Source organism: Garra rufa, chromosome 20, assembly GCF_049309525.1.
Source record: "Garra rufa chromosome 20, GarRuf1.0, whole genome shotgun sequence".
NCBI lineage: Eukaryota > Metazoa > Chordata > Actinopteri > Cypriniformes > Cyprinidae > Garra > Garra rufa.
The window spans coordinates 22,332,398-22,355,474 of NC_133380.1; the positions used below are offsets into that span (position 1 = coordinate 22,332,398).

General features: G+C 37.4%; 1 protein-coding gene across 3 annotated transcripts in view; it reads left to right on the forward strand.

Annotated features, from left to right (window-relative positions):
• The first annotated feature begins 5,026 nt into the window (after positions 1-5,026).
• Positions 5,027-23,077, forward strand: part of zmynd8 (zinc finger, MYND-type containing 8) — a 33,849-nt gene continuing 15,798 nt past the window's right edge. Inside the window, exons 1-11 of one of the 3 annotated variants that reach the window (XM_073825434.1) lie at positions 5,027-5,115; positions 11,157-11,224; positions 13,626-13,777; positions 16,203-16,424; positions 19,965-20,078; positions 20,554-20,646; positions 20,763-20,850; positions 20,938-20,993; positions 21,076-21,153; positions 21,248-21,363; positions 21,937-22,433. In XM_073825434.1, coding sequence (XP_073681535.1) covers positions 5,102-5,115; positions 11,157-11,224; positions 13,626-13,777; positions 16,203-16,424; positions 19,965-20,078; positions 20,554-20,646; positions 20,763-20,850; positions 20,938-20,993; positions 21,076-21,153; positions 21,248-21,363; positions 21,937-22,433 — 1,498 coding nt within the window. In that variant the 5' untranslated portion in view covers positions 5,027-5,101. Of the gene's footprint in view, positions 5,116-7,939; positions 8,073-11,156; positions 11,225-13,625; positions 13,778-16,202; positions 16,425-19,964; positions 20,079-20,553; positions 20,647-20,762; positions 20,851-20,937; positions 20,994-21,075; positions 21,154-21,247; positions 21,364-21,936; positions 22,434-23,077 lie in introns of those variants that run through there. The other 2 variants (XM_073825436.1, XM_073825435.1) reach the window with 2 other exon arrangements.

Genomic DNA, 23,077 nt, shown 5'->3' on the forward strand with positions numbered 1-23,077 from the left:
ATTAGCTATGTTTGTTTAAATGGGAAACACTCCCAAAGCTTAAAGAAGCCTGCCCGAACCGTACGCGCGGGGGCTTCTGGGTAAAGTAGTTCTGCCTTTCAGGCGCTACGCGCGTTCCAAACAGAGCTACGGAGGAAAGAAACTACAAATACATGAACCCCCGCAGATCGAAAAATAGACATCCAGTAGGAGATGGGCAGTAGTAGCAATATCGTAGAAAAAAATATAGTGCATTTATTTTTAGCTCATCCAAGGACCACATAGAGATAACAGTCACGTATCCCTAATGAGCAGGCTGACGTACGCCTTTATTTACATAAATTGAGTGTGACGAATTCGCGGTCTTAGCCGGAGATCGAATTATGTGTTCGTGGTACACCTTTTTATTCATAGTCTGTCAATTACTTTATTGACACTAAAACATGTACACAAGTCTCATGTGGTCTACCAACATTGCTTTAGTATGAGACAAGAACACACATGAAACTCACTGTGCACGTAATATATATTACACACACAAAGTATACATTACACAATAATCACGATGTGCAAGCACTTGCACAATTACTTTAAGTTGCTGAATATGCACAATATTGCATAATGCGAATTAGTAATTCATTCCGCACTAAAATCGACACTACTGTGGATGTTTAAGTATGGAGGCAAACATCTATAATTTTAGTTTTCATTGCTAACATGTTTCTTATTCTATATATGATATTATGCATTGATTTTATTGTGCACTGATAATGCTTGCAAAGCAAATGGGTGACATACTGTATTTTATATTGCTAGAAAGAATCTTGCAAAGGTGAATGCCCCTGAATATCTATTTTAAGTGTGCAAATAGTAAATAATATTAAATAAAATTGTAATACATTTAGTAAATTGTAAATGCATGTGCAGGAGGAAGGGCTATGGAATAAAAGCTGTAATGTACAATATATATGACACAGCAAACTTTGATACCCATACTGTAAATGATCAAAGGCTATGTTTCCATGTCTAAAATGCGTAATCAGATTGAATTTTGTAATGCATCTTTTTTTAGATCTTCATGTAAAAAGAAACAAATGGTCAAAAAAGAATTTTAGGACACGCTCGTATTCTTGTGGTCTGCAGAGGCTGTAAGTGCTCTGCCCTCTGAAGACCAGACATGGAAGATAGCAATGAACTCGTCTCCATGGTGATCTCTGAGGCATACCAGTGTAGAATTTCAACTGTTGGAGAAGGAGACAGCGCTAAAGAGGGAGGGAGGGAAGGAAAAAGAGAGGGGAGGTAGGAACGGTGGGAGGGAGGGGGAGGGGAGAGCGGGGAGAGAGAGACAGACTGAGAGAGATGGAGAGAGAGAGAGAGAGTAGTAATTAGCTCATTGCTTGCTGTTTCCTGTCATGACAGTTCCCTGCTATACAACCTCTGGTCTCATCTGGGCAAAAAACATAGACGTGAGAGGTGAAACTGAGGCATCAAGTCATTTAGCTGAGGGAAAACTCATATAGCTATAGAATATATATATATACATTTATATATTTTATTTCATGCATGGCACTTTTTCATGTGTTGCTTATTAATTCTTATTTTTAAATAGCAAAGAATAATAACATGCTATATAATATCAATTTTTTTTGCTTATGAGCATATTTGACCACAAAACTGAGAGAGCCCCAATAACATTCTTCAGAAACCCAGAAAGAGGCCCATAGACCTGTTGTTGTTCCCTCCCCCAATTCACAGCACAATCTGACTTCCCCCTTTCCGAGAGTGTGAGATGGTTTACCCCCCAACCCCCTCGCTCTGTCTGTCCCCTTTGAAAGGACAGGAGATAGCAGTTTTAAAGGACAGGAGATAGCCCCCCAATCATCTGCATCTATAGATTCTCTACCTGCAAACATGCAGTCATGAACCTCTCCTTGCCCATCCCCTCTCCAGATGAACTGCTTTAAAGATTTACTAGGTTAAATCACCTCTTCAGGAATGTACGAATGAGCAGTGAGTAAAAAATCACAATAATTCTATCTGTTTGATTCAAGGTTAGGAAATTGTATCACTGCACTTAAAGCTCTTTAAAGGGATAGTTCACCTAAAAATACCATTCTGTCATCATTTACTCATCGTCACGTTGCTCTAAACCTGTATTGGTTTCTTTTTATTCTGTGGAAGCTAGAAAAAGACATTTTGAAAAATGGCTCGGTGTTGTTTTTTGACCATACAATAGAACAGTACAGTTTGGCTACTGAAATATCTCCCTTTGTGTTCCACTGAAGAAAAAAATAGGGTGAGTAAACAATGATAGATTTTTCATTTGTGGTTGAATGATCCATTTAAGGCAACTGAGTGATATCTAAATATCTTCTAGATCAGTATTTCAAAAAAAAAAAAAATCTATATACAGTTTTATAACTAAACTGCAGTAAACCAGCAAATACCTGCAACTCGCATGAATATCTTAAGATACTGTAGATATGGAGCTGAATAAAATCAGTGTGCCTATGGAAAAACTCTCCATACCATCAATATTTCTTTGGCTTGAGATCTTCCATGCTGTGTGAGTGTGTGTCTGTGTCAGTATGTGTTTTGATTTATTAATGCAGCAGGGAGTCTCAGACAGCTGTCCTCAGCATAGATGACAACATGCGAGCAGAAAGCTGAATAGCTTCCTCTAGTGGGCAGCCTGTGACATGACTTTGACGATTTCTGAAGGATTTTGTTTTTAGGTGATGTTAAGCGTTCTATTTAATAGTTTTGAATTATGTATTAACATGGGTAGCTTTCATTTGGTTACTATCATTCATCAAAATGTCGTCTTCTGCGTTCCACTGACGAAACGAAGTCATACAGGTTTGGCATGAAGTAAGTGTGAGTAAACGATGACAGAGTTTTTATGTTTGAGTGAACTATCCTTTTGGGATTAGTCATTGAACGGCTAATTTTAGTGCTAATCTAAATATTGGGGTGAACTTGACCCACTAATATTTCTCTGTTTTGTCTAAGGAACTGGGCTAGTGAGGTAGCACCTTGTGCTTATAAATTATAAAAGTAGCAGTTTCCTTTAATTAAATGTACACGTTTTTGGTTCTTTTGAGATATTAAGATACAAATTCTGGTTTTGCAAGGAGACAACAGGCGTCGGGTGTGTTTTGGCAGCTGATTCACCGCAAGGTGCTTCAGAACCTGTCGAACTAGAGTGGGTTTTCGATAAGCTGTGCCCAAACCCCACCCTTTCAGATCTGTTAGAAACATATGGTCATGGCATACTCGTTCAAATCTGAACAGCTTTAAAAACACTAGACAACATACATTTACCTGACTGTGTATGGTGACAGAAAAACTGGGCGTCATACACTACCAGACTGTTAAGTCATTCAGAACTAAACAAACATATACAGAAACATGTTTGATATTCACCTCTGACTGAATGTATTCATAGTCTTAAGTTAAAAACCTGAGTCTGATATCTGGTCACAATTGATTTCAGTATTTTTCATATATTGTGGAAATCAGTAGGGACCAGCAACTGTTCGGTTATGTTCCACAAAAGAATGAAACTCATAGAAAATTTAAACTAATTTGAACTGCCTCTTTACTGTTTAAAGAAGTAGTTAACTTTCAAAATAAACATTTACAGATAATGTACTCACCCCCTTGTCATCCAAGATGTCATGTCTTTCTTTCTTCAGTCTTAAGGAAATTATGTTTTTTTGAGGAAAACATTTCAGGATTTCTCTCCATATAATGGACTTCTATGGTGCCCCGAGTTTGAACTTCCAAAATGCAGCTTCAAATGGCTCTAAACAATCACAGCCGAGGAAAGAAGGGTCTTATCTAGCAAAATGATTGGTTATTTTCTAATAAAAATTACATTTTATATACATTTAACCTCAAATGCTTATCTTGTCTAGCTTTGTGTGTACTTTGTGTAAAGATTAAAAAGTATATAAATTAGTAAGATAAGACCCTTCGTCCTCGGCTGGGATCGTATAGAGTCCTTTGAAGCTGCATTTAAACTGCATTTTGGAAGTTCAAACTCGGGGGCACCATAGAAGTCCATTATATGGAGAGAAATCCTGAAATGTTTTTCTGAAAAAACACAATTTTTTTTACGACTGAAGAAAGAAAGACATGAACATCTTGAATGGGGGTGAATACATTATCTGTAAATTTTTGTTCTGAAAGTGAACTACTCCTTTAAGTAAAAATGTCTCTTAACACTAATGCACTTGAAAAAAACAACTAGATAACCAACCCAAGCTGTTATGATGATATGATTCTGTAAAATCAATGACGTGGCAAGAATTAGTGAATAGTGAAATCTTTTCTAACTGCATATAATATGTAACCACATGTGACCCTGGACCACAAAACTAGTCATAAGGTTCAATTGTTTGAAATTGAGATTCATACATCACCTGAAAGCTAATTAAATAAGCTTTCCGTTGATGTTTTGTTAGGATATGACAATATTTGGCAGAGATACAACTGAAGTTGTTCAAATTAAGTTCTTAGCAATTCATATTACTAATCAAAAATTAAGTTTTGATATATTTACAGTAGGAAATTTACAAAATATCTTCATGGAACATGATCTTTACTTAATATCCTAAAAAAAATTTTTTTTGGCTAATGCTACAAATATACCTGTGCTACTTAAGACTGGTTTTGTGGTCCAGGGTCACATATATGTAAATGAACTTGATATTTAGCATTTAAGCTTGACACTCAAGGCCTTGTCTGTGTATAATGAATCTGTTTTTAATACTTTAACAATTATTTGTTTTCATTTAATGTGAACACCTTTAACATGCGGTTGGCTGTGCTCAGTTTTAGCCGTACACATCAAGGCCTAGCTCCTTTTTCAGTTCACAATCCTGCCACAGCCTGTCTGTACTGAACAAAAGACATTTACTCAGGAAACCTGTCAGCCAATCAGCTGCCGCCTTTCATCCTGCCTGTAAAAGCCAGCGAATGGCAGAACTGCTTTCAGAGCTGTTATCAGAATGTTGGCTTGGCTGGCTTGGAGAGCAGAGACTGCTGTGTAGAGAGAGAGAGGGAGGGCTGTCCTCCATGTTTTAATAAGCATTGACATTACCCACTGTTTTAAGCCATGCATCCACAGAGGTAAGAGATTTTTCATTGCTTGTATGTTTTTACACTGTGTGTTAATGCTAATGGTTGACTTATGTCATGCAGAAATACAGGATTTTCTGAGAGACAGGGGACAAAAACCTGTCCCAACACCAAAGAGAGCTGGATCCTGGCAGGCAGAGGCAACTCAGAAATCACACTCACACTGTGTTTTAGTCTCCAGGCTCGCATGGCTGACCTGTGCTAACACTGTGACCAAAATGGCCTCTTCTGGTCTCTCTCCTAGTAATGTTGCTCTAGAGCCGGAGAGGAGCACAGACGTGTCAGGTTGTGTCACAGGCCAGACCTCTCAAAATGGAAGGCCCTGAGGAGCAGACAGTGCAGACTGTAAGAGGAAGCGCACATGTAGACTGGCAGAAAGATCGAGCAGCAGTTTTGGCTCGGGTTGCAAGTTAAGGGAACACTTTCTAATGGACGACATAATGCTAAAGGTCCATTTTGCTCAGGATATAGGCCTAATTTGCAAAAGCATGCAGTAGATTGCTTTTGCTGACAGACTTATTGGGATCTGACATAGAAGAGACTTTCTTTTCTATTAATAAATGCATATAGATGGTGAATTAGGCTTGTGTTTGCCTTTCTAGGTAAAATACAGGCTTCTGTCTGTTTACTCAGGTTGTGAAGACTCTGTGCAGGCCAGGCATTTTATCAAAACTTAGTTGTGGTATGAGTTGGCAGCCATTTCAGACAGACTTCCTTTTTCGGCTGTGCAACCACAAAGACTGTTTTTGTATTTGTGAAAGCAAGTGTTTTTTCTTAGTGTGGCATAATTAATATTACATTTGTATCCAGTATTTTAAATGTATTCATCTTGGATGGCAAGTCATTGGATACTATATTTAATACAGCTGGGGTCTAATCAGAGGTCAAAGCAGGCAGTGGACTATTGGTGTTTCTCCACAAGCATAATGTCATACTAAAGCTTTTTTTTTAAGTTTTTACCCTGCTATAACAGCCATTGGCTATAAAAGTAAGTGTTTGTCAGCTTCACCTGTGTGATTGATAGTGCATGTGCACTTGTGATTTCCTGATATCTGATTAAGATTATTCTTCTAGAAATGCTGAGATTTGTTGGGGATGGATCAGTTTGTTGTTTTAAAAGAAAATATTAGAGGATTAGTTACAACAGAGAGATGTAAGTAAACAAAAATAATTGTAATTTTAGATAATAAAAGTTTTAAATCATCATTGTTATTATTGTTATTATACAAATCAATTTTCTATTTGTAAAGTTTTTGAAACGTAAGATTAATGTTTTTTAAAGAAATCTTTTCTGCTCACCAAGTCTGCATTTATTTACAGCAAAAACAGTAATATTGTGAAATATTTGTACTTTTTAAAATATCTGCTTTCTATTTTAATATATATTTTAAAATGTAATTTATTTCTGGGATCAAAGCTAAATTTTCAGCATCATTACGCCAGTCTTCAGCGTCACATGATCCTTCAGAAATCATTTTAATAGGTTGATTTGCTGTTCAAAAAACGCTTTTTCATTCGTATTATTATTATTTAAAACAGTTGAGTACATTTTTTAAGGATTCTTTGATTAATTAAATAAAAAACCCTTTGCAACATTATACAAGCGTGGAGTCAGTACATTGTTTTAATGTAAATTTAAAAATTAATACTTTTATCTAGCAAGGATATTATAAAAGCTTTTTTCAGACTTTTTTATACAAAAGACTTCTATTTTAGATAAATGCTGTTCTTCTGAACTTTTTTTTTAAAACAAAAACTATTTATCAAAAAAAACTTTAAAAAATCCACACAGCTAGTTTTAACATAATAATAATAATAATAATAATAATAATAATAATAAATGTTTTTTGTGCAGCAAATCAGAATATTAGAATGATTTCTGAAGGATCATGTGACACTGAAGATTGGATTAATGATGCTAAAATTCAGCTTTGAAATCACAGGAATAAATTACATTTGAAAATACATTCAAATAGAAAACAGTTCTTTTAAATAATTAAAAAAAAACTTAAATCTGACTGCACTTTGGATCAAATAAATGCAGGCTTGGTGAGCAGAAAAGACCAAAAACATTTGACTGGTAGTGTATACCCCACCAAAAAAATTACAGCAGAAAATTAAAAACATGCTCACTAGTAATAACACATATTCTAATGTAATAATAATAATACTGTATTTGAATGAATCAGTGGATCCAGACAGAACAATGAGCATCCTTGACCCTAATAAAACATTACTGAGCAATTACAATTATTTTTAGTGAGTACATGAGCTCATTTTGACAGCCGGCTGACTGTAAGTCAGTCCTGAGCGGCTAAATGACAGAGCATAAGGCGAATTCCCAAGACCCGCAATTTACCCTGACTCCGATTACATTTTCCAGCCTTTTCTTTGTCTCTTGGTGTTTACAAGGCCCTTGCTGCATTCCTGAGAGCCGCTCATTTGTCAAATCTCCATTCGGCTCATACTTAACACGTCAAGGACAGAGAATGTGATCAAAATGGTCGCCCTTAAGCGTGACTGCAAGAAGGGGAGGAGAATAAAACCATCTGACATGTTTGTCCGTTCATCTCCATCCTGTGTTTATGCACACCGGTAGTTTTCAGGGAAGAATATGAGTATTTTCCCGGTGAATGGCAGAAGCAGCAGCAGCCCTCCCTGCATTGCAGCAGTGTATCAGAGCAGAGAGAGGGGAGCAGGGAGAGCCTGTGTGGCACACACAGCACCAGCCGCCCAATCACGCGCCTCCGTGTGGCTCTCAAACCAATCGGCAGCACACAGCTGAGGTTAAAGATTGACAATCGCTCTGAGAGCAGCAGGGAGAGCAAGGCCCTTCTGGAAAATTCTGCACCCATCTTTGTCTCATCCCTCACTGCCTTTATATCTGAAAAAACACATTTAAAAGGCTCAGCCTGAAGAATCTGTGTACTGTGCCTGTAAAGAAAAAGGTATGCTGTTATTATATGTCAGTTTTTAGATGGACAACCATACAATGCTAGTGTGACTGTGTGTTTGTGGAGGAAGCTTGGATGTTTAAGGCTGTAGGTGTATCTGTGATTGTATTTTGCCTTTTTAACTCATGCTTTCGGGTTGTTGTTTGCGTGAGAGGAACTGCATTCTGCTACGGGTGGGGAGTGGATGGTGCATGTAGGTTGGACGTGAGAAGGCCAAGATGGCAAGTGCTCAAGCTCTACAGATGTTTGCCTTGTGCGTGCTGTCAACACACCCCCTCCCCATCTGCATCTCTGAAGGTTGGGGGTGCAGGACGGAGCAAGATATCGCTGCCACATCAGGGCAAACGCATTAGAATTGACCTTGTACATGTTAATAACAGTGTGGTTCTCTGATCATCTTGAGGTTTGTTAATGGTGGGTGTGTGTGTGTGATAATGACCTGGGCATCAGGAGAGAAAAGGAGCCTTTTTAAAACCGCTCAGGCTGCAAAATGATGGGAAACGTTATGTCGCTTGGAAGATCTCAAGTCCAAGTGCCGCATCGAAATTGAAATTTCCACAGAGGTTTAGCGCTGGCATCAACTGACACTGCATCTGATGAGTTATGGGCCACCGCTCTGATGCGCACATCATATTCAGATGGCGTTTGTGTGTTTATTGGGATTTCTAATAGAAAATTCTCTCTTGGCACCATCTTGGCGCTACATCCGCTAGTGATACACAGCAAAAAATGATTTTCTTACTCAGTATTTTTGCAGTACAAATATCTAAACAATCTTTAATTGAGATACATTTACTTGAGAAGCAAAATGACAGTCTTGTTCAATTTGATCTTGAACCACAAAACTTGTCTTAAGTAGCATATGTATATTTGTAGCAATAGGCAAAAATACATTGTGTGGGTCAAAATGATCGATTTTATGCCAAAAATCATTAGGATATTAAGTAAAGATCATGTTCCTTTAAGATACGTTGTACATTTCCTACTGTAAATATATCAAAACGTAATTTTTGATTAGTAATATGCATTGTGAAGAACTTCATTTGGACAACTTTACAGGCGATTTTCTCAATATTTAGATTTTTTTGCACCCTCAGATTCCAGATTTTCAAATAGTTGTATCTCAGCCAAATATTTTCCTATCCTAACAAACCATACATCAATGGAAAGCTTTTTTATTCAGATGATTTATAAAATTTTAATTAAAAAAAGACCCTTATGACTGGTTTTGTGGTCCAGGGTCACAAATTATCAAAATAATATCCCATTTTTCTTGTTTTAATCACAATCTCACTTAATTTTCAGACATTTTTCAGAAAAGAAGTCATGTTGATTCTCAAGCAATTGTATCTTGTTTTAAGGATGTTTTTAGATGTTGTACTTGAAAACAAGATAAATATTTCATTTATTGCAGTGAATAATTAAACTAGGTTGCTTGTTGTGTTTTTGAATTGGAGAAAAGCACATTATTGTTTACAGAAATGAACTGCTTTGCCATTTTTTGTATATATTTACATAAAATATGATGTTTTTATGCCATGTCACTTGTTAACAAAACCATCAGGAAAGGCCACACCTGATTTGTTTTTGCTAGTATCAAATGCTCATTTGTTAGTTATACCTGACACACAATGTTTTATCTAATCTGCTTATTGTTATGTTCAATTTCTACAATAATAGCATTCAGATTATCAGACCCTCGGAGTATAGAATAAGCATATTGTGTTGAGGCTGACGGAGGCCCTGTTGTGATTTTGAAGTCGAAAAGCTCTTACACTGTGAACGTCCTTCTCTTTTGCATTCTTATTGTTGAAATAAAACATAGATTCAGTGAAGTACTACAGTGGCATGCGAAAGTTTGGGAACCCCTTGAAGAATCTATGAAAATGTGAATAATTTTAACAAAATAACAGCGATCATACAAAATGCATGTTATTTTTTTATTTAGTACTGTTTTGAGTAAGATAATTTACATAAAATATGTTTACATATAGTCCACAAGACAAAAAAAAAGGATGACTTGGATGACTTGGATGAACTGTTTTTTTGTTTTGTGATGGTTGTTCATGAGTCCCTTGTTTGTATTGAACAGTTAAACTGACCACTGTTCTTTAGAAAAATCTTTCAGGTCCCGCAGATTCTTCAGTTTTCCAGCATCTTTTGCATATTTGAATCCTTTCCAACAGTGACTGTATGATTTTGAGATCCATCTTTTCACACCGAGGACAACTGAGGGACTCAAACACAACTATTAAAAAAATTCAAGCATTCATGCTCCAGAAGGAAACACATAGCATTTAGAGCCGGGGGGTGAAAACTTTTGAACAGGATGAAGATGTTTTTTTTTTTTTTTTTTCATTTAGTACTGCCCTTCGGAAGCAACAGAAGATACTTGCATGTTTCCCAGAAGACAAATTAAGTACAATTTACCTGGATCTTTAAATTCCAAAAGTTTATGTTTATGTTTATGTACTTAATGCATCGTGTTTCCTTCTGGAGCATCCGTGAATGTTTTTTAATAAGTAAAAAAGCTGTGTTTGAGTCCCTCAATTGTCCTCAGTTTTAAAAGACGGATCTCAAACCCATACACTGCGGCAAAGGGTTCAAATATGCAAAAGATGCTGGAAAACTGCAGAATCTGCAGGACCTGGAGGATTTTTCAACTGTTCAATACAAACAAGGGACTATATGTAAACATCTTTTATGTAAAATATCTTACTCAGGACAGTACTAAATAAAAAACAACATGCATTTTGTATGATCTCTCATATTTTGTTAAAATTATTCACATTTTCAGAGATTCTGCAAGGGGTTCCCAAACTTTCGCATGCCACCGTATGTGGTGAACACATATGCTTGCTTGCTGTTTAATAAAATGGTAAAGTTATGTTAGATTGTATTGTATTTTTAGCTTCACTGTTGCTGAACACATTCTCTTTTACGGTGAAAAATGAATTTTAGTAAAGCAATTTATTTTACTGAAGAGAAAAATAGGCGCCATAATGGCAAAACAGCAGGAATAGTTGTAGAAAATTGACATGTACAGTATATATCATTGATTTCTTTTCATTGTGGCAGTTTGGCTGAAGGAGGAGGGAAGGAGTCAGATGCAACTGAAGGGATGGAAATCGCAACACGATCCAAGGGTGAGAATTGTCTTTGACGTGATGAGTGCCATAAGTGTCAAAACTGTGCAAAAGCGCTTCTAAGCTTCTATATTTGTTGATGCTTTGTTGTCGGATTTAATTTTTTCAGTATGGTTTAAAGGAATAGTTCACCCAAAAATGAAAATTCTGTCATTAATTACTAAACCTCATGTCGTTCCAAACCTGTAAGACCTTTGTTCATCTTCAGAACACAAATTAAGACCCTCCACAGAGTCCTTCCACGTTCAAGATCTAGAAAGGTACCAAGAACACTGCCAAAAAAATAAACTGTAATTTTATGAAGCTACTAGAATACCTTTTGTGCACAAAAAAATACAGAAATAACAACTTTATTCAACAATTATTATGTTAATGTTCCTGGTACCTTTCTGGGGCTTGAATGTGTCAGTTGCGTTGTGGAGGGTCAGAAAGCTCTTGGATTTCATCAAAAATATCTTAAAGGGATAGTTCGAGCATTTAAGACATGAAGTTGTATTCAATCCTTATCAGCACTATAGTGTATACACACTGACCCACACTGCGTTCACCTCCCTGGTCAGAGTTCTGGCCGCTGGAAGTTTTTCAAGAAAGTAGTCACGGTTAGTTTCCGGGGCCTCAAAACTGTGCGTTTTTACGTGAAAAAAATATATGCGTTTCAAAGCTTGATTAATTTACATCACAAAAAACACTCCTGACAAAAATCATACCTCAGTTTTAATCGGCACTATATTCTTTCCGTTTCCATCAATCCGCGCTGCTGTCAGTTCGCACTTCCGATCAGCTATTGATAGCGCGACTCGCTGACAACATGTGTGACTACGAAACTTCTGATGATGAAACCAATTTTAGCACAATGTCAGACGGAACAGACGATATATATATTTTTTTATATTAGACCTCGTTTCACGTGATTTCCACAGGAGTCTAAACATCAGATTGTTTACTGTACAGTTTAGACATGGGATCTCCAGTCCTCGTGAGCTACTGTCTTGCTGGTTTTAGTTTTTCTCTGATGCAACACACCTGACTCAAATCAACGGGTAATTAGCAGGCTTGTACAGAATGTCTCATTTGAGAAAGGTGTCCTGTCATAGGAAAACATCGAGCTGCAGGAATGTAGCTCACGATGACCGGAGTTGGAGATACCTGGGGGGTGTTCCATAAAACAAGTTTACCAAATAAGCCAGGCTTATTTCAGTTAGTCTGACTTATTGTCACTTGATTTGGCTCAAAATAAGTCAGACTAACTGAAATAAGCCTGACTTATTTGGTAAACTTGTTTTATGGAACACCCCCCTGGTTTAGACCTACCTGTATGTGACTTCAAGCACACTTATAAACACGATGATACCGACGGACGTTCCGCATAGTTACAGACAATAACAAATATAGCAAAGCATCATATTTTGTTGTGTTATATAGATTCAATTAAATTCATTAGTTATGGCATTTGCCGATTTTCTCACCACATACACAGTCGATTATTGTCGATGCTATCACTGCCCCGGTTAGAATATTCTCAGTGTAACGTTAGCCTAAAAACCGACGTCAGCTTCAAAATAAACCTGTCGTATGCGACATAAAGTTAGTAAATAGAGCTTACCCATGGTACTGGTACAGCAGAACTCTTTAAAATCCGTTTTTTGATTTTTCCTCCTTGGTTGGGGATGTAATCGTCTTCGCTGAAGTGAGCACTGCACACACGAAAATCCTTGATACTGGATATTTTAGCTCCCGCAGAGTAGCCGATGGCAACCAGCCAAAGCTGTCTCATAACTATATCAGAAACAGGAAAACGATGGAATCTGAACGGCGATCCCTGCACATTCTTGTGGTCACAACCTGGGAATTTACAAGTTCGCACCATTGTTAATTTTCTACTTTTTACGTCGTTGTCATTCGAGTGTGTAATGGAACAGCTGATAGGAACGTGCGAACTGACAGCAGCGCGGATTGATGGAAACGGAAAGAAAATAGTGCCGATTAAAACTGAGGTATGATTTTTGTCAGGAGTGTTTTTTGTGATGTAAATTAATCAAGCTTTGAAACGCATATATTTTTTTCACGTAAAAACGCACAGTTTTGAGGCCCCGGAAACTAACCGTGACTACTTTATTGAAAAACTTCCAGCGGCCAGAACTCTGACCAGGGAGGTGAACGCAGTGTGGGTCAGTGTGTATACACTATAGTGCTGATAAGGATTGAATACAACTTCATGTCTTAAATGCTCGAACTATCCCTTTAATTTGTGTTCCAAAGATGAACAAAGGCCTTACAGGTTTGGAACGACATGAGGCTAAGTAATTAATAACAGAATTTTCATTTTAATTTTTTGGGTGAACTAACCCTTTAAGTTGTGCATACAGGTTTCATGTCAGTAATTTCTACCATTGCTGTGCAGTCTCTGATCAAGGGTCAGCAGAAAGGGCCGCTCCTAAGCGCAAGGTTTCCAGCCCCCCTCACTCCTCAAATGGACACTCGCCTTCGGAAACCTCCTCCAGTCCTGTCAAAAAGAAGAAGAAACCAGGAGCCGTCAATAACAGTAAAGACCAGGTGCAACTTTCGCTCCCTATACAAGCCCTTGATTAATCCTGCATGCCAGCCATTCACTAATTTCAGTGTCTGTCTGTCTGTTTTTTCTTTTTTTTTGGCTTTTGGGTGACTACTTCGTGGTGATTTCTCTGCCAGATTTGATGGTATTCATCATCTTCCATCCTAATATAGATGTACTTTTATGTTTTAGTTCACTTAGTGCACTTAGCGGTTTTACCTGAAAAAAATGTTTACACCTGATTTGCCAAACCTGTAGAGAAGGCTACCTTATTTTTGGCCACTTTGAAGGGTTAGTTTACTCAAAAGTGAAAATCGCTGTTCCAAACCTGTAAGGCCTTCGTTCATCTTCGGAACACAAATTAAGATATTTTTGATGAAATCTGAGAGCTTTCTGACCCTGCATAGACAGCAATGCAACGGACACATTCAAGGCCGAGAAAGGTAGTAAGGACATTGTTAATATAACATATAATTGTTAATATGTGACATCAGTGGTTCAACCATAATTTTATGAATCTACGAGAATACCTTTTGTGTGCAAAGAAAACAAAAAAATAACGACTTGTCGAGACTTTGCGTCTTGTGCTCTCATGAACGCACATTGAAAACTGACACGGAAAAGAAGAAATTGTTGAATAAAATTGTTATTTTTGGGGTTTTTTTGCGCACAAAAAGTATTCTTGTAGCTTTGTAACATTACTGTTGAACCACTGATGTCACATGGTCTGTTTTAATTATGTCCTTACTACCTTTCTGGGCCTTGAATGTGTCAGTTGCATTGCTGTCTATGCAGGGTCAGAAAGCTTGCAAATTTCAACAAAGGTCTGAGGGTGAGTAATTAATAACAGGATTTTCATTTTAAATGAATGAATCCCTTTAAGATTTGTGTGCACTTTTGGCAAATGTTACAAAATCTGTCAAACAGCCATGTCAATTAATAATTACATTTTCTGATTGCAAATATTTTTAAAATAAAATAGATTTAAGAGTAAAGACTTTTTAAGTATTTAAGTTTTTAAATTAGGATGTGGAGCACAAGTTTAACCTTGTTTTAAAAAATAAATAACTTATAATATATAATATAACACTACAGTTTGAGTTATAGTTATATTTATACTAAGGCAAAGCCACATCTGAAGTAAATAAAGGACTGATGTCCTTAATATGAAATATTTAAATCGATAAATATTAAATTGAAAGGTCTGTTTGATCAGGCTTTTATAGTAGCAAGAGTTTATCAATATATTTTATATATATAGTTTTGTTACCATTTGGCATATAGTTGAAGTGAAAAGTTTACATAAACCTTGCAGAATATTTTAATTTTAATTATTTTACCAAAATAAGAGGGATCATACAAAATGCATGTTATTTTTCATTTAGTACTGACCTGAATAAGATATTTCACATAAAAGATGTTTACATATAGTCCAGAAGAGAAAATAATAGTTGAATTTTTTAAAAATGACCCTGTTCAAAAGTTTACATACACTCGATTCTTAATACTATGTTGTTACCTGAATGATCCACAGGGGTGTTTTTTTTAAACAGAATGTGCACAAAATAAGTTACATTTACCCTGATCTTCAAATTTAAAAAGTTTACACCCCCAGCTCTTAATGCATCGTGTTTCCTTCTAAAGATTCAGTGAGCATTTAAACATCTGTAATAATTGCATATGAGTCCCTCAGTTGTCCTCAGTGTGAAAAGATGGATCTCAAAATCATACAGCCATTGTTGGAAAGGGTTCAAATACACAAAAATGCTGAAAAACCAAAGAATTTGTGGGACCTGAAGGATTTTTCTGAACAGCAGGCAGTTTAACAGTTCAGGACAAACAACAGACTCATAAACAATTATCACTAAACAACACAGTATGAAGAATCAAATGTACGTAAACTTTTGAATGGGAACTTTTTTAGCATCTCACGCCATGAGCGCTTTTTCAACAGCAACCACATGCAAACAAACCATCCTTATTGTCAAGTCCTGCTATTGGTTATCGATAAACCTTCAAGTCAACAACTACTGTTTTTTGCAGAGAATCCAATCGAAACATTTTACTTTCTATAAAAGTGTCATCTGTACCTTCAGATAAGCCCAACCAAACAAATGCAAGGCAGGTGGCAGTCATGCAAGCTCAGCTAAAATGTATATCCAGAGACAGCCTATGATTCATGTTGATGCAGCTAGCAGTGAATTATTAGTCCTGAGTTTGTTTCTGCCTCTAACAAGGATGCTTTTACCTTTGTGTTACAGATTGAAATGCCATTAATTCAATGCTCATTAGTCTACATTTGCCCTCTTCTGTCCGTCCATGCCACTTCCTAATCAATAGCCTTTGTGCCTGTTTGTTTTTGTCTTGTTACCTTTAATACCCATGTTTTGAAACCCCAATCCTCTGTTTCTCTCGCCCGCATTCCAGTCAGAACTAAGACATGGTCCCTTTTACTATGTGAAGCAGCCCGCACTCACCACAGACCCTGTTGATGTTGTACCGCAGGACGGGCGGAATGACTTCTACTGCTGGGTGTGCCACCGCGAGGGCCAGGTGCTCTGCTGTGAGCTCTGCCCACGCGTCTACCACGCTAAGTGCCTCAAACTGGCCGCAGAGCCCGAAGGAGACTGGTTCTGCCCTGAATGTGAGGTACTGGATCATGCGGCTCAACTTTGTCTAAAAAAAGTCATCACAATGCAGATTGTTAGTCATTTGTATTTGTAATTTCTATTTGCTTTTGACACAACGCAAAACTCGATTTCAACATATTCAAGTGTCAAGCCATTAAGCGACTGAACGGCAGTAGATGGGGCCTATGGTGAGAAGAAGAATATTCGTCAATGCCTTGCTTTAGAGGCAGTGTTTATGCAAATGTTTGTGCTTGGATAACGTCACCTTGCACCTCAAATCCAAACAAGCCATTTTTGGACTTTGATTAAGGGTGCTTTCACATCTGTGGTTCGGTTCATTTGGTCCGGACCAAGAGCAACAAATGATACATTGTAGCATTTTTCTGCCGTTTTGGGTCCTTTTCACACCACACTGATTGCTCTGGTCCCAACCAGTTGAAACGAACCAAAATGCAGTCATGTGACAACATCCACCTCACTCGTTGGCCAGATCGTGTCATTGAACCACTAATCTATAATAGAGAATTATATAGATCAGTGTGTTGAACGTATTTTCTAAACTGTTAGGGGCCATTCACATGTCCCGTCTTTTGCGCGCTCAAGCTCGTTATTTCAAATGTAGACGCGCGGTATGCGCGCTCAGAATGGAAGCGACGTGGTCGCGACGCACACGTTTTTTCCATTCGCGAACGCGCCGCATCGAGATAAAAACATCGCAACTTTTCAGAATGCTGCAAGCGCACCGCAGGTCATGTGACATAAACCAACCAATCAGCTTCATCCTTTGCCTTAATAACATTGAAAGCATTAGGTGCGTTCGACTTCATGCAGCGCTGCGCAGACCGATCGGCGGCTGACTTGAAGTAGTGCATGCCGGTTAGAAATTTTGTCCGACTTGAACCGGCGCCGACGCCACGTGACGTTCACGTGTGGCATCAAAGTAACTCGAGAGCGTTTCGAGAACAGCCGGCGCAGCATTTCAGAAGGGACTGCGCCAGGCTGTGATGACGTCACAGCTTCTCATGATTGGCCACATTCACCACATGACGATGATCACGCGTGTTTCGTGCATAACAAATCAATTTGCATGCCATTTCGTAAATAGTTTACGATCTTTTGACTGCAGTACATTTTATTCCCTTAAATTCTTTATATTGGATTTGTGCATAAGTTTATTATTGTACTTTTTTCATACAGACCACTTATAGTATTCAGCTGCATATTTAAGTAATATTTTTTATGGAATAACTAAAATGTCACAGACATTTAATGTAATGAGGTCAACACTGATTGATGCTGAAATCTGTAGTTGCTGCTTCACTTGCATGTGCTGCATTTCTTCCAACAAAAAAGGTATTTCTATAGCTTCCAATTCATCTGCAATAAAGTAGGCAAACGCCACGTGATCTGCCATGTTTGAGGGAGCAACGAGATCTCCAACTTGTCCGACTTGACGGCTCCGTTTTCAGCTCCTCCCTGACTGCTTTCGGCTAATCTCGCCGATCGGTCTGCGCAGCGCAGCATGAGCTCGAACACACCTATTGACAAGTTGGAGAAACAGCTTATCATAGCTGCACAGGCGTTTTCCATGCGTTTTTAAGCGCGACATGTGAACGGACCCTTAAACAATGAGAAAGATTGTGATGTTCTTGTGAGTTTTCGAAAGTTGGGACCTATATGATCATCAGAGCAAATTTATGATGCTCCGCACCTCCTCACAACTTCAAGTTTGTCCGCGAGCTGTCATGGGGCTATGCTGCTAAAGCGCTAACTGTCAACAAATACTTTTCCTCATCCCATAATGAACAGCGCAGCGGACTACGGCAGCTGGATTAGTCCAAAAAGGCGCAGTACTTTTTGCGGTTAGGTCTGTTCTAGTTCGGTTCATGTTCTCACCACAAACGAACCGCTCTAGTGTTCGTTTGAAAGCGTACCGAGACCACCTCTTCAAGGAGGTCTCGGTACGCTTTTTTGGTGCGCACTCGAGTGCGATTGCTACATTTACACCTGCCCAAACGAACCGCACCAAAAGGGAAAACGAACTCTAGTGCGATTCAACCGAACTAAATAAGGCAGGTGTGAAAGCACCCTAAATAAATGCTTTGTTAAGCTTTTGCTAATGCTTTTAAGCTATGAAACTTGCAAGATGTCTCTTATATGCCAAAAGATTAAGGCACTTTTTAATGTCATGACCTCTTTAAAATTTGTCAAAATTATTAATTTCAATAGCACTTACGTACATCAAACTTTACAGTTTTGTTCTTCTATATTCTGAAGGTTTTTACAGAGGAGTTTGTATCATATTTCATTTACCTGAACATTTTTTCCTAAAAACATTTTTTTTTTCAGGCTTCAAATCTTTGACCCTGATGCATCATAAAAACAGATACAAGACTTTTTAAACCTTGCTTTATGCAATGTAAAGTTTCTGTTCTGGAAATATGTGCTAAATATTACACATTTAATTAGATAATGCCTCCTTTGCATATGTAAACATAACAAAAAAAACTTGTAATACAAAAAAGTTTACAGTTGTTAATGTAATAATTAGTCAACCAGGGAGTATGACAATATCCATGCGTTAAATTTACATTTAATCTGAAAAAGTTTACCCCAAAGTCCAATTTCACTCTTAAAAATAAAAGTTCTTTACTGGCATTAATAATTCTATGAAGAACCTTGAACATCCATGGAAACTTTTAAATGCAGAAAAGGTTCTTTATAGTGAAAAAAGGTTCTTTAGATTTTTTTTAAATTATCCTCAGAATGGTTATTTTAGGAACTGTTCACTGAAAGGTTCTTTGGGGAACCAAAAAGGTGTTTTTTTTCTGTAGCATCACTGCAAAAACGCTCTTTTGGAACCTTTATTTTTAAAAGTGTTTGTAATATTAGTAAAAGTTTCTTTCACCAAGAAGTCATAATTTAGATTCACCTAAAATTGCCACACTTTTTCTTGAATTAAAAAGGCTGATTTTGCTACTGAAACTTTGACAAATGACCTCTTTTATGATTACCTCAGGCATGTGAAATTAGTAATGCTCCTACTAAGATGCTGAAAGCTGTAAATGGCGGCATACCATGACAATGGTTTCTAAATGACTCACTTTTGCCGCTTTAGTGTCTACACCGGACGTGATAGTTGTCGTGTCACGTCGCGTCGCGTCATGCCACGGAAAAAGCTTGTGGCTGTCTACACTGGACGCGAAAAGCGACCGTCGCAAATCAGTTAAACTTAGAGTCAGTATGTTATAAATAGAACAAGGCATTGGTTTACTGTCGGAGATTTGTCGTGTAGCGTCGCGCCACATCCAGTGTAGACAGCATCACTGATTATAATGAGTTCTATAGTATTTTGTCGTGGTGTTAGGCATCAAAACATACCTAACCAGCATTCCAGCATCAAAACTGCCTAACCAGCATATGCTGTTTTTTTCACCAGGGCATACATTTATAAAATCTGTCAAAAGAAAAAGAAAATTCTGTTTTTCATGATATAGAACCCTCCCTTTTATATTTGCATTAAAATCAAGCTTTAAGCATTTCTCTCTTTTGTTTACAGAAAATAACAGTTGCAGAATGCATAGAGACTCAGAGTAAAGCTATGACGATGCTCACATTGGACCAGCTGTCTTTCCTGCTGAAGTTTGCTCTCCAGAAGATGAAGCAGCCTGGTGTAAGTTCATGCTTTCCCATGGTTCTGCTTTTGCAGATCCATGTAGTCTACATTAGAGAGTTGTGCCTAAATCTAGTTCAAAAACAAAGCAATTGTGAGAAATGGTAATGTTTTCCCACTTTTCTTAAACTTTTTTGTGTAGACTTTAATATGAAATGATTTTTTTTTTTTAATTAAGCACCTTTCCTCATAGAACAGTCCCAAACACATTTTTCCGACCTGAAATGTTTATGAATTGCTTTCACACTAGAGCTTTTCAGAATTTGTTTGGTTGGGTTAAAAGTGCTTCTCTAAATGGCATGCCAACACAAATGTCATTCTGTGCATATAATACATTGTAAAAAATATCCTATTTGATTTACGGTAAGAACATGAAGCATTGTTTGTCAAAAATTAATGGTAAAAAAATACTGTGACAATGTATTACAGAATGATTTTTGTCTTTAATACAAAAATATTTCTTGTTTTCCTTTAGACGGAGCCATTTCAGAAGCCGGTGTCGCTAGAACAGCATCCTGATTATGCAGAGTACATATTTCATCCCATGGATCTCTGCACTTTAGAAAAGGTAAAACTTACGCATTTGATCTTGTAAAATCGACATGCTCAGGTCTTAGGAATGTGCAATATCTGGCATCTTATAAAAGTGTTTTATAACTGTGTTCACTTTTTGTTCTTATTCAGAATATTAAAAAGAAAATGTACGGCTCCACTGAGGCTTTCCTGGCTGATGTGAAGTGGATTTTGCACAACTGTATCATTTATAACGGAGGTCGGTTGCAGTTCTACAGCATTGTTAAATTTGTTCCTGCTCAATGTTTGTTTTGTTAAAACTCTATTGCGTTTGTTTTTCTCTTAGGCAACCATAAACTTACAGCAACGGCTAAAGTTATTGTAAAGATCTGTGAGCATGAAGTATGTATTGTAAATAATTACAAGCCAAAGTAAGCATACACTTTATTCAGTGCCAGTTTTTTAATCACCAATTTCCTTTCAGATGAATGAGATCGAGGTCTGTCCAGAGTGCTATCTCTCTGCATGCCAGAAAAGAGACAACTGGTTTTGTGAACCATGTGTGAGTGTATTACACTAAACAAAATGAAATTCCTTCTTCACATAGTAACCAGTGTGAGTGAACCATCTGTTCATGAAATATTTGTGTGCATCAGAGCAACCCTCACCCTCTGGTCTGGGCCAAGCTGAAGGGATTCCCATTTTGGCCTGCCAAAGCTCTTCGAGACAAAGATGGACAAGTGGATGCACGATTCTTTGGGCAGCACGACAGGTGAGGAACTGTTGAACTGGGTCCAAACCATTCACAAAACATAAAGAAATAAATCAATTTGATCCATGTTAATCTGAGTTTTTAAGCAGAAGTGATAGTAAATGAGATTTTGATAGCTCATTTTACAGATTTCTTTGATTAACTGGATAAAAGTTCATTTTAAAACATTATTTTATTATTATACACTATGAGTCAAAAGTTTTTGAACAGTAAGATTTTTAATGTTTTTTATGGAAGACTCTTCTGCTCACCAAGCCTGCATTTATTTGATCCAAAGTACAGCAAAAACAATAAAATTTTAAATATTTGTACTATTTAAAATAACTGTTATTTTTAAATTAAATTATTTTTTTTTAAATGTAATTTATTCTTGTAATTATAGCTAAATTTAAGCATCATTACTCCAGTCTTCAGTGTCACATGATCCTTCAGAAATCATTCTAATAGGCTGATTGGCTGTTCAACAAACATTTTTTATTATTATTATCAATATTTAAAACAGTTGAGTGAATTAAAGGTAGTGTGCGTCATTTGATTTGATTTTAATTCTAACTTATTCGTTTTTATATACAGGGCCTGGGTTCCTATTAACAACTGCTACCTCATGTCCAAAGAGATCCCCTTCTCTGTGAAGAAGACTAAGAGCATCTTCAACAGTGCCATGCAGGAGATGGAAGTGTATGTGGAGAACATCCGGAAAAAATTTGGAGTCTTCAATTACGCTCCATTTCGCACACCCTACACACCAGACAACCAGTTCCAGATGCTCCTGGACCCAGCAAACCCTGGTGCAGGCTCTGTTAAACCTGAAAAACATGAGAAGATCAAGTTTAGCTTTGATGTAACAGCATCTCCTAAGCTGCTCGTGGGTAAGAGCATGGTGTCCAGTGGAAGTGTAGGGGGCGGGACAGGAAGGCGGATCTCAATGACGGACATGCCTCGTTCACCAATGAGCACCAACTCCTCTGCCCATACGGGATCTGATGGAGAACAGGAGACTGGAGAGAAAGGTCATGCTAGAGCTGCCCTGCCACATTACAGCACTGGAGAGGAGTCAGTGGACTGCACTGGTATATATTTATATATAATGTTAAATGCACACTGCTGCTTTGCATATGTACTATTCACATGAGTACAACAGAGTGGTATGCACAGTTGAGGTCAAAAGTGTACATAAACCTTGCAGAATCTGCAAAATGTTAATTATTTTACCAAAATAAGAGGGATCATACAAAATGCATGTTATTTTTTATTTAGTACTGACCTGAATAAAATATTTTACATAAAAGATGTTTACATATAGTCCAAATGAGAAAATAATAGTTGAATTTATAAAAATGGACACTTTCAGAAGTTTACATACGCTTGATTCTTAATACTGTGTTGTTACCTGAATGATCCACAGCTGTGGTTTTTTTAGTGATAGTTGTTCATGAGTCCCTTGTTTGTCCTGAACAGTTAAACTGCCCCACAAATTCTTTGGTTTTACAGCATTTTTGTGTATTTGAACCCTTTCCAACAATGACTGTATGATTTTGAGATCCATCTTTTCACACTGAGGACAACTGAGGGACTCATATTACAGAAAGTTCAAACGCTCACTTGATGCGCCAGAAGGAAACACAATGCATTAGGAGCCAGGGGGTGGAAACTTTTTGAATTTGAAGATTAGGGTAAATTGAACTTGTTTTGTCTTCTTGGAAACATGTAAGTG